The sequence below is a fragment of the Macadamia integrifolia genome, chromosome 6 (genome assembly GCF_013358625.1).
Source record: "Macadamia integrifolia cultivar HAES 741 chromosome 6, SCU_Mint_v3, whole genome shotgun sequence".
Taxonomy (NCBI): Eukaryota; Viridiplantae; Streptophyta; class Magnoliopsida; order Proteales; family Proteaceae; genus Macadamia; species Macadamia integrifolia.
In genome coordinates, this window is record NC_056562.1 from 32,849,716 (window position 1) to 32,860,846 (window position 11,131).

General features: G+C 39.2%; 1 protein-coding gene across 1 annotated transcript in view; it reads left to right on the plus strand.

Moving 5' to 3' along the window:
• Nucleotides 1-10,113, plus strand: part of LOC122081579 (probable NOT transcription complex subunit VIP2) — an 87,809-nt gene extending 77,696 nt beyond the window's left edge. Inside the window, exons 7-15 of the mRNA XM_042648760.1 lie at nucleotides 5,091-5,297; nucleotides 5,387-5,479; nucleotides 7,575-7,663; nucleotides 7,765-7,947; nucleotides 8,061-8,483; nucleotides 8,579-8,631; nucleotides 8,735-8,776; nucleotides 9,493-9,637; nucleotides 9,749-10,113. Of these exons, the coding sequence (XP_042504694.1) occupies nucleotides 5,091-5,297; nucleotides 5,387-5,479; nucleotides 7,575-7,663; nucleotides 7,765-7,947; nucleotides 8,061-8,483; nucleotides 8,579-8,631; nucleotides 8,735-8,776; nucleotides 9,493-9,637; nucleotides 9,749-9,808 (1,295 nt within the window). The 3' untranslated portion in view covers nucleotides 9,809-10,113. The remainder of the gene's footprint in view (nucleotides 1-5,090; nucleotides 5,298-5,386; nucleotides 5,480-7,574; nucleotides 7,664-7,764; nucleotides 7,948-8,060; nucleotides 8,484-8,578; nucleotides 8,632-8,734; nucleotides 8,777-9,492; nucleotides 9,638-9,748) is intronic.
• The last annotated feature ends 1,018 nt before the right edge of the window (nucleotides 10,114-11,131 follow it).

Below are 11,131 nucleotides of genomic sequence, written 5' to 3' on the forward strand. Positions count from 1 at the left end.
GCTATGATGGAGGAAATGAAATCTCTACAGAAGAACAAGACTTGGGAGATTGTGGAAAAACCCAAGGGAAGAAAAATCATTGGGTATAAATGAGTCTTTCGTAAGAAAGAGGCAGCATCTGAGAAGGAGCGTTAAAGGTATAAGGTCAGACTTGTAGCCAAGGGCTATGCACAGAAGGAGGGGATAGACTACAATGAAATATTTTCTCCGGTGGTGAAACACACTTCGATCAGGGTACTACTTGCTTTGGTGGCCATGTATGATTTAGAGCTTGAACAACTTGATGTGAAAACTGCAATTCTTCATGGTGACTTGGAAGAACAGATTTACATGGAGCAGCCTGAAGGTTTCAAGGTTCAGGGAAAGGAAGACCATGTTTGTCTGCTTAAGAGGTCGCTTTATGGCCTTAAGCAATCTCCTAGGCAGTGGTACAAGCGCTTTGATTCTCACATGATGAAGATTGGCTACACAAGAAGTGAGTATGATAGTTGTGTTTATTATAAAGTGTCAAGTGATAATTCCATTATTTTGTTGATGCTTTATGTTGATGACATGCTCATTGCTGCAAAGAACAAACATGATATAGTCTCTTTGAAGTCTTTATTGAGTGCTGAATTTGAGATGAAGGATCTTGGTGCCGCTAAGAAGATCCTTGGCATGGAAATCCTTAGAGATAGAAATGCAGGTAAACTTTGGGTAACTCAGAAGAGGTATATTGAAAAGGTGCTAGAGCGTTTCAATATTGAAAAGGCCAAGCCGGTTAGCACTCCGTTAGCTGGCCACTTCAAGTTATCTGAAAGAGAATGCCCTACAACACATGAGGAGGTGGAGCAGATGTCTCAAGTCCCTTATGCTAGCGCAGTTGGGAGTCTCATGTATGCTATGGTTTGTAGCAGGCCGGATTTGTCTCATGCAGTCAGTGTTGTTAGCAGATACATGAGTAATCCAGGGAAGGAGCATTGGAATGCAATTAAGTGGATCTTCAAATATTTGAGCAAGACTAAAGATATAGGTGTTATATTCAGTGGCAAGGGAAGCTCTACAGAATTGGCAGGTTATGTTGATTCTGACTATGCTGGTGATTTAGACAAGAGGAGGTCCACTACAGGGTATGTGTTTACATTAGCTGGTGGACCTATATCATGGAGGGCGATGCTTCAGTCTACAATTGCATTGTCCACTACAGAGGTAGAGTACATGGCAGCAGTTGAGGCTGCCAAGGAAGGAATCTGGTTGGCTGGACTGGTTCGTGAGTTGGGGTTGGAGTAAGGAGGTACAGTGCTACACTGTGACAGTCAGAGTGCCATACATCTTGCAAAGAATCAGGTGTTTCATGCAAGGACAAAGCATATTGATGTGAGATTTCACAAGATCAGGGAGCTTGTGTCAGAAGGCAGTATTCACTTGAGAAAAATTCATACAGATCTCAATTCTGCAGATATTTTTACAAAGCCAGTTACTACAGAGAAGTTCGAGTCCTGTTTGGACTTGATTAATATTACTCATTGTTGAAGATGAGGGACGCACCAAACAGGTGCGGGTTTGTACCTCTAATGAGGTACAATAATGAAGACGCCTACAAGTTATCTTTACAGGAGGCTCGACAGAATTCAAGCCAAGGTGGAGATTGTTGGTGTATGATGTCTTGTATTCCGTCGTAGTTTAATCCAAGGAGTACTGGTGCAGCACCTAGACAGCTAGGACGACTGTCCCGCTAGCCGGTTAGCGGGCCATGGGGGTTGCTCCTGCCCACCTGCATAGCAGGGGGTGTAGGGGGGCGCAGCCCCCCGCTCGAATTTTTTATTTGAGGGCAATTGTAGTTTAATCCGGATTAGGGTGGCAATTATAGTTTAATCCGGATTAGGGTTTTTTCGCTATATATTTGTAGCGAGGGTTTCTTTCTCTGTAATGCAAGCAATACTGAGAGGTGTGAGGACGAGCGTTGTAATCCTATTCTCCATTGATTGTGAAGCAGGATCTCATTTCACCGAGGACGTAGGCAACCTTGCCAAACCTCGTAAAATCCGTATGCATTGTTTGTTTTGTTTTTCCATTATCTTATGCATCGTTTTAGGGTTGCGTTTCTACAGGATCTTGGTGCCCCTAAGAAGATCCTTGGCATGGAAATCCTTAGAGATAGAAATGCAGGTAAACTTTGGGTAACTTAGAAGAGGTATATTGAAAAGGTGCTAGAGCGTTTCAATATAGAAAATGCTAAGCCGGTTAGCACTCCGTTAGCTGGCCACTTCAAGTTATCTGAAAAGGAATGCCCTACAACACATGAGGAGGTGGAGCAGATGTCTCAAGTCCCTTATGCTAGCGCAGTTGGGAGTCTCATGTATGCTATGGTTTGTAGCAGGCCGGATTTGTCTCATGCAGTCAGTGTTGTTAGCAGATACATGAGTAATCCAGGGAAGGAGCATTAGAATGTAATTAAGTGGATCTTCAAATATTTGAGCAAGACTAAAGATATAGGTGTTATATTCAGTGGCAAGGGAAGCTCTACAGAATTGGCAGGTTATGTTGATTTTGACTATGCTGATGATTTAGACAAGAGGAGGTCTACTACAGGGTATGTGTTTACATTGGCTAGTGGACCTATATCATGGAGGGCGATGCTTCAGTCTACAATTGCATTGTCCACTACAGAGGCAGAGTACATGGTAGCAGTTGAGGCTGCCGAGGAAGGAGTCTGGTTGGCTGGACTAGTTCGTGAGTTGGGGTTGGAGCAAGGAGGTACAGTGTTACATTGTGACAGTCAGAGTGCCATACATCTTGCAAAGAATCAGGTGTTTCATGCAAGGACAAAGCATATTGATGTGAGATTTCATAAGATCAGGGAGCTTATGCCAGAAAGCAGTATTCATTTGAGAAAAATTCATACAGATCTCAATTCTGCAGATATGTTTACAAAGCCAGTTACTACAGAGAAGTTTGAGTCTTGTTTGGACTTGATTAATATTACTCATTGTTGAAGATGAGGGACACACCAAACAGGTGCGGGTTTGTGCCTCTAATGACGTACAATGATGAAGACGTCTACAAGTTATCTTTACAGGAGGCTCGACAGAATTCAAGCCAAGGTGGAGATTGTTGGTGTATGATGTCTTGTATTCCGTCGCAGTTTAATCCAGGGAGTACTGGTGCAGCACCTAGACAGGCAGGACGGCGGTCCCGCTACCGGTTAGCGGGCCGTGGGGGTTGCAAGGGGGGCAGGAGGCCCCCCTGCATAGCAGGGGGTGTAGGGCTGCTCGAATTTTTTATTTGAGGGTAATTGTAGTTTAATCCGGATTAGGGTTTTTTCGCTATATATTTGTAGCGAGGGTTTTTTTCTCTGTAATGCAAGCAATACTGAGTGGTGTGAGGACGAGCGCTGTAATCCTATTCTCCATTGATAGTGAAGCAGGATCTCATCTCACCGGGGACGTAGGCAACCTTGTCGAACCTCGTAAAATCCGTGTGCATTGTTTGTTTTGTTTTTCCATTATCTTCTGCATCGTTTTAGGGTTGCGTTTTTCTACAATTCTTAACACGGAATGCCAATCAGTCATCGAATCAAACTACAAATAATATCAGAAAAAAAGAAAAAGAAAATTATAGCTAGCCATATGCGACAAGATAAGAGAAAGCTTACTGGATAGGCCCATTAACACCATTGAGATCGAGTACATCAAGATCAACTCATAAATTAAAAACCAGATTCTACAGTTCTGTAACAAAACAGAAATAATCAAGTTACTAACTCAATATGGATCCAATCTAATCTTTTAGAAAACTAAAAATAGAATTATAGAAATAAGAAACTAACACCTAATCTCTTGTATGACTCAAATCACTTATACTTGGACTTATAGAATTAGCCCTTTACAATAGAAAACACAAAAATACATAGTCCATGACCCCTTATAACCCATTTGAGACTTGAGATCCAGTATAACCAGAACTCAACCAACTCTGAACCAGAACCAGAAATGAACTAGAAAATTGGTTCAAATCAGAAACTTCAGGACCAAGAAAGGCCCTGGTCTTCATGCTGCTGCAGGTTCTTCTTCTCTTTATCCTGGTTACTGCATCATTGATGGTCTATTGCCCACAAGAGAATCGAAAAAAGTTTGCGCGTTGGTCTGAAGATTGTCAACATTTATTATTAGTTTTGTGTTTGCTTGATATAGGATAGTGGAAGGCACATCTGATGCACATGATGCTCAAGTGACAGGAGTAGGCCGGCATTGTGAAGAGAATCAAATGAGACTAGGATGGACTATCATGTGTAGGGAACATATCTCTACATATGCATTGTTCATGTTTTATTTTTAATTTTTTTTTAAGACCTATCCAAGTTATAGCTACTAATTGGTTGCTTTTGATTGGTGAATTTTATAGCTTATGATTAGGACATGAAGGGTGGTTTGTGATTGAAATATTTGGGTGATTAAGTTGTCAGATTACTTGTATCATATAGGTTTATTACATATCTGTTCATTAGACGCATCTTCTATCTCTAGTCAAAACAGATGGATTCAATTCCTTGTAATCCATATATAGAAATCTTAAATGTGAAAATCATCAGGGTCCTTTTAAGAAATGCATATCTCAATAGATGGGAGACGATGTTCTGTCTTTTGGTGCTAATGAACTTTAAGAGAAGTGAAACCTTCATGTGGAGTCGTGTGGTACTATTGCATGTATTTGTGTGTTCCCAGCGCCCTGGGAATTGATTCTCTCTTTTGTGTTATAGAAGATTGGATGATGATCAAGATAATATAGCACATTTAGATTGAGTTGTCTTCAGTTTTGTCAAAATGCTGTTATATGAATTAAATTCCAGTTCTGCATATGGCAGTGATTTGGCCTTTTTCAGTTCTCAACTAGTATTATATTTTAGATATTTTATTGAAGTGACAAGTGAGTTTGTTCTGTTCCTGGTTCCTTGTAAACCCTTATGATTTGTTGTTGATAAGAACATAATTTTTTCTATTAAACCAGAGGTGGGATGGAAATTTGCATCTGATCTTGTAATATGTGGATCTTGTTTTGATCCCGTGCTTTTCTTCCCCCTGGCTATAAGAAATAACATGAACTAAATTCAGCACCGCAGGTGTTATCATTGCTAGGAAATTCTTATTCTGGTGGTGGCCCTCTGTCTCAAAGCCAAGTCCAAGGAGGGAATAATACGTTAAGTTCCATGGGAATGCTAAATGATGTTAACTCTAATGACAATTCTCCTTTTGATATAAATGATTTCCCTCAGTTAAGTGGACGCCCTAGTTCTGCTGGTAGTTCTCAAGGACAATTGGGTAAATCAAAGTGCTAACATTTTCTCCTTTCTGATATATTCCCATAGGTGCTTTGTTTTATAACAAAATTTTGACTTCTTGACTAACAGGTTCACTACGGAAGCAGAGTGTTGGTGTTATACAACAAAATCAAGAATTCAGCATTCAAAATGAAGATTTTCCAGCTTTACCTGGATATAAAGGTGTTCGACTTACCCTTGGACCCATTCCATGATATGATGCTGATTTTGTATACAGGTGTTGTACATTACTTAAATGTTACATCACAGTATTGGGCTAGCACATCATGAACTAGATTGGGTTGCATGTATTAACTTAGAAACTTACTACTGAATTGTCTTAGCTGTGATTTGCTACATTTGACCTTTTTTTTTATCCCCCTATTTTTAGGTTCCTTTTGTATTATCCTCTGTTTTGGTTGGAGTTACTTTTGTATGGTGAAATACAAGGAGGAAAAAATTTGAGACTGACTTTTCCACTATGTCTATAAAACAACGAGATAAGAGCATTGAGACAATTCTAGAGGTATTTGCCCCATTTTGTTGAGCTGTAACAGGAGAAGAGGAATACATGGTTACTATAAATAGTGTAATTCTATGATGATCTTATCCTAGTAACGTACTATGTGGGACACAAATGCACATCAACTTGCCCCATTCCTCGAGTTCACAGATATGGCACATGCCCAGCTTTCCTGAGATTAATTATAGCCTTGCTAACTGCCTTAAGAAGTGCTTTTTACAATGGCTAGAAACCTATCATCAAGCTGGTGGGTATATTTTCTTATGTCGCGCTTGCTTGAGATGGCTTGTAGTCTTCCTCCGGAATGATCTGCCTCTTCAAAGGTTCTTTATAGGTGCAAAATCTGCTCTTTAGGCTCTCTTTGGTTGGATTTCCATATCAATTTCAGGGAACTATTTCAATTTCTCAAGCTGTTTGGAATGATTTTTGCACCCAATTACAGAGAAATTGAAATCAAGTTGAATAGAAATTTTGAAATTGCTGGGGGAGCTATTTCACAATTTTTATTCAAATTGATTTCAATCTATTTCACAATTTTTCTCTCATTTTGTGTACGTATGGATGAAACATCACCTTTGGATTGCATTTCATAGCCTTAAAAGTCCTTATTCTTATTATTCATATATTATTTATTAGGGAGAGGGTTCCTTAGAAGGCAGCGTGGCCCCTACACCAGCACGGGGACCAATGGGAGCACACCTGGAAGCATTACGAGTGATGGGATTTCTGCTTTTCATGGTGGTGGGTGGTCATTTTGCCCCTCCCTATGTCTGAATGTAGAGACCCCACTGCCTTCTAGGCTTCTTTTTCCCTATTTATTATTATTGTTATTATTTTTCTTTTCCTTACTTTATTGTTATCATTATCATTCTTCTTCTTATTATTGTCATAAATAGAGAGAACATATTCTTAGAATTGTACTGCCAAACGGATTTCTTATTCTTGAACAAAATTTCAATAATGCAACCAAACAATTTCAATTTATTGACCAGAAACTATCTGTTGACCTATTGAAACAGAGATCCAACCAAAGAGAGCCTTAGTCTTTTTGATGTCTCCTTAAGTTGGGCTGCTTTGTGATCATGGTTTTAGTTCATAGCATTGGCATCGGTATCGGTTGCTGCCGGCACCGATTCTGATACCAATACGGATTGGCCTTATCTGGTTGATTCGAGTAAAAAACCCACTTTTTGAATGTATTGGTGCTGTATCAGGCCAATACAATACCAATATGTAAATCCATGTTTGTGATTCACTAGACCTAGTTGCTGTCAGAGCATTGAACATGGAGACAAGATCTGAATCATTCATTGTGGTGGGTTCTCCACTGTAATTTGGCATGAACCTATCAGCTGAAGTTCATAATTGCTACATTTTGATTTTTTTTGTTGCCTTCAATGCCAGTCTCCCCCCCCCCCCCTTCTCTTTTGCTCCAGTGGGCCTCTTGTTAAATTAGTATTACATTTCTTAGATTGGAGTCCATACCTTCTGAAGGGATTGTCCTTAGACCTGATTAGGGATGTTACTAACTCAACTATCCTGATAGGGCCTCTATGTCAATGAGTGTTATGCCTTGTAACTTCCTCTTGTTGTTTACGTAAAAATCTGTAATATTTTAGTCAATTTTTATTTGTTCCTTGCATCAGGAGGGGGCATTTTTTTCATCATATTAAGACTAGAATATTTCTATGTTGCATACTTATTTGTTGTGTTGTAGTATTAGTTGTATGTTTGTAACCGGTGATTCTTATGCAGGTGGCAATACTGATTATTCAATGGATTTGCACCAGAAAGAACAACTTAATGATAGTGCAATGTCAATGATGCAAGCCCAACACTACCCTGTGAGTTGCTACTTAGGCAGGGCAAATTGTGCTAGCCAGTTAACTGATAACAGCATGCTGCTCCTTTATTCAGATTTTGACCTCGTATCTTTCTTATCCAGATGGGGAGATCAAGTGGCTTCAGCTTAGGAGGAACATATTCATCTCATCGCCAGCAACAGCAGCAGCAAGCTCCATCTGTAGGTGGCACTGGGGTTTCCTTTGGAGGTGCAAACAACCAAGATCTACTCCATATGCATGGTTCTGATTTATTCCCATCTTCCCATGCTGGCTATCATTCGCAGGTGTGGTATTTGGTTCCATGCAAGCTATACTCACTACACCATTATTTGGTTTTTCAGTTCCACCCTCCCCTCTCTCACTTTTTGTTTTTCATGTATTCCGGTGCACTTTATAGGTTCAAAACAATGGGCCGCCTAACATAGGATTGAGACCCATTAACAATCCCAATTCGATTTCTGGTATGGGATCTTATGACCAGCTTATTCAGCAGTATCAACAGCTCCAGAGCCAGTCTCAGTTTCGCTTGCAGCAAATGTCAGCTGTGAATCAGTCATATAGAGATCAAAACCTGAAGGCCATGCAGGCAGTGTCTGATCGGTTTGGCTTACTTGGTTTATTGGGTGTCATAAAGATGAGCAATCCGAACCTGAATTCTCTCGCTCTAGGAACTGATCTGACGACTCTTGGGCTGAACTTGAGTTCAACTAATGATATTCACAAGAAGTTTGCTTCCCCTTGGTCTGATGAGCCTGCTAAGGGAGAGCACGAGTACACAGTGCCAGAGTGCTATTATGCTAAACCACCTCCTGTGCTACATGTAAGCTTTTCTTAATTCAGTATTTGTATAAGTCTGCTTTAACTAGTTATCATCTTTTCTTTTCTTGGTCCCAACCTCTGTTGTGGTGGATGTAGCAAGGCTACTTTTCAAAATTCCAGCCAGAGACATTGTTTTATATTTTTTACAGGTACATTTTTTCCCTGGGGGTCTCTTTGCTCGGTCTATCTGAAGTATTTCTCATTCTCTACATTCAAAAAGTGACATCCTATCTGCTTTTGCTTTGTCTGCAGCATGCCTAGAGATGAGGCCCAGTTGTATGCTGCTAATGAATTGTATGCTGTTCCTGAATCTCTATTTTTATTTACTGTATTTCTTTCTGAACCAACTGCAAACCATTTCCATGTGAAAGCCCAATTTATCTGGATCTAACAATCTCGTCTGATTTTCTTCCCCACAGGCAGATAAAAAATTGTTTCTTGATATCAAATGATTTTCTAAGGGCCCGTTTGATAACGTTTCTACCGTTTCTGTTTCAAGAAACGGCAGAAACATAAATTTCCGTTTCTAGAAACAGAAACGGAATTGAAAGTGTTTGATAAGTCATGTTTCTAGAAGTCGATAGTAACCAGCGAAAGAATGGCCACGAGTCATTTCCAGAAACGACACCTGGGTCGTTTCTTGAACCATAAATAGGTAGAAATTTTAATTTCTATTTTTGAAAACAAGTGAAACGAAACAGTTTATCAAACGCCTTTTGAATGGATTCAAATTCTCCCTCTTATTGACCTTCTCTTCTTTGCATTCCTTGCTTGTCAAGAAATTTTTTTTAGGGATAAAGATTTGCACGATGCCAGTTTTTGGCGAAACTGAAAGTGGGCCCCCTCCCCCACCCAAATCACTGTCCTATTTACCCCCCAATTTTTGGTGTTCCCATAATACCCCCTCGGAAACTGCACATGGGCGTTGAAGGGAACCCTCGCTTCTATTTCTTATTACCAAACCTTTTTTCAGTTACTAATAGCAGCATTATATGCCCATCATTCTGCAGGTATAACAGAGGGTGGTTCTACCATAGAGAGCTCCGACTGTGGCTTATAAGGGTCTCCAACATGGAGCCTTTGGTTAAAACGAACACATATGAAAGGGGTTCCTATCTCTGTTTTGATCCAAATACATGGGAAACTGTTCGTAAGGTTTGTATGAATGCAGATTGCCGTTCTAAATTTTGATTTAAAAAAAAAATTTAAATATATTAATAATTTTTATAGCAAATTATCTTAGCTTTTCTCATGGTTGGTTTGCAGGATAACTTTGTCCTTCATTATGAAATGTTGGAGAAGAGACCAGTGTCGCCGCAACATTAGCGAAACATTTTCCATTTGTAAAGTCAGTTAGGTTGGCATATGTCAAAATATAATTGAATTTTCTTTTATATTTGACCATGCTTTTGCTTGTTGCATTATTTTGTTAGGCTTCCCTTTGTACGGTTAGTGGGTTTTTCTTTGCCCCTACTTTTCAATTTACTTCCCCCCCCCCCTTTTTTATTTTTTTTTTTGGTTCTAGGGTTTTATTTGAAATTTGCGACTGTGATACTGAGACTACACACCCTTGAGTAGAAATATTGGTAGATTCTTTTATCTGAAGTCAACAATTTTCTTGTTCTCCCAAATATGCAATTTCGGGTGGATTGTGTTCTATGTTTGATTGCAAGGGGAATTTAAAGGAAGGGGAAGTTTTCAAACTTAAAAGATACTTTTATGATAATTATTCCATGTAATTGTATGAATGTATAATAGTGATATATTTTACATGTAATTTTTATTTTACATTTTATAGCACAGGTAGTGAAATTTAATAATTAAATATGAAATGATTGGTAGAGTGATATAGTCACATGGGGTAATAATTAAAAAAATATATATATATATATATATATGGGAAAAGGTTGGGTATGCCGCCGATATCAAGTATGCTAGCACCCATTGTGTCTATCTCTCTCCTCTTTTTTGTGAAATGATCTTCATATCCTTCCTGAATGATACTCAATCATGTGTTCCTATTGGTGTTATCTGCTAGCATACTTGATATCGGTGGCATACCTATCCCTCTCCCTATATGTGTATATATATATATATATATATTTAAACTTTGAAAATTTATCTTTAAATCCCTTTTACCAAACTGAGCCGGTTCTTTGTCCATAGTGTGAATGTTTCAAAATAGTGGGTATTCAATGTCTTAACTTCTTGCCAGGCTCACACATATAGATGGTGTGCCAAGGGTCTCAAAGGTTAGATCGAGTCGGTTAGACCAATCGATACCAATTGGGTTGTCCTGGTCCTCCTGGATCAAACTGAAACTTTCTAGTTGGGTTTTTGGATTTGCGTTTTATGAAATCTGTGGAAACTGCAATCAAATCCTCTCCGAGGATTAGTCGAGGTGCGTGTAAGTTGGCTCGGACAACTTGGTTAAAAAAAAAAACAAAAGAGGAAAACTGCAATCAAACCGAAGCGACTGAATGAAAAAATTGGACTGAACCCAATTAAAGACAAGAACAGACCAATCGTAATCTAACAAGAAACTGAGAAAAAAAAAAATTCCTATTAATTTCCTTGTATACATAATGTAAACTCGAAATGGATGAGTGTGAGAGTAATTACAAAGTGGTTTGGTTTTCGGTTGACTCA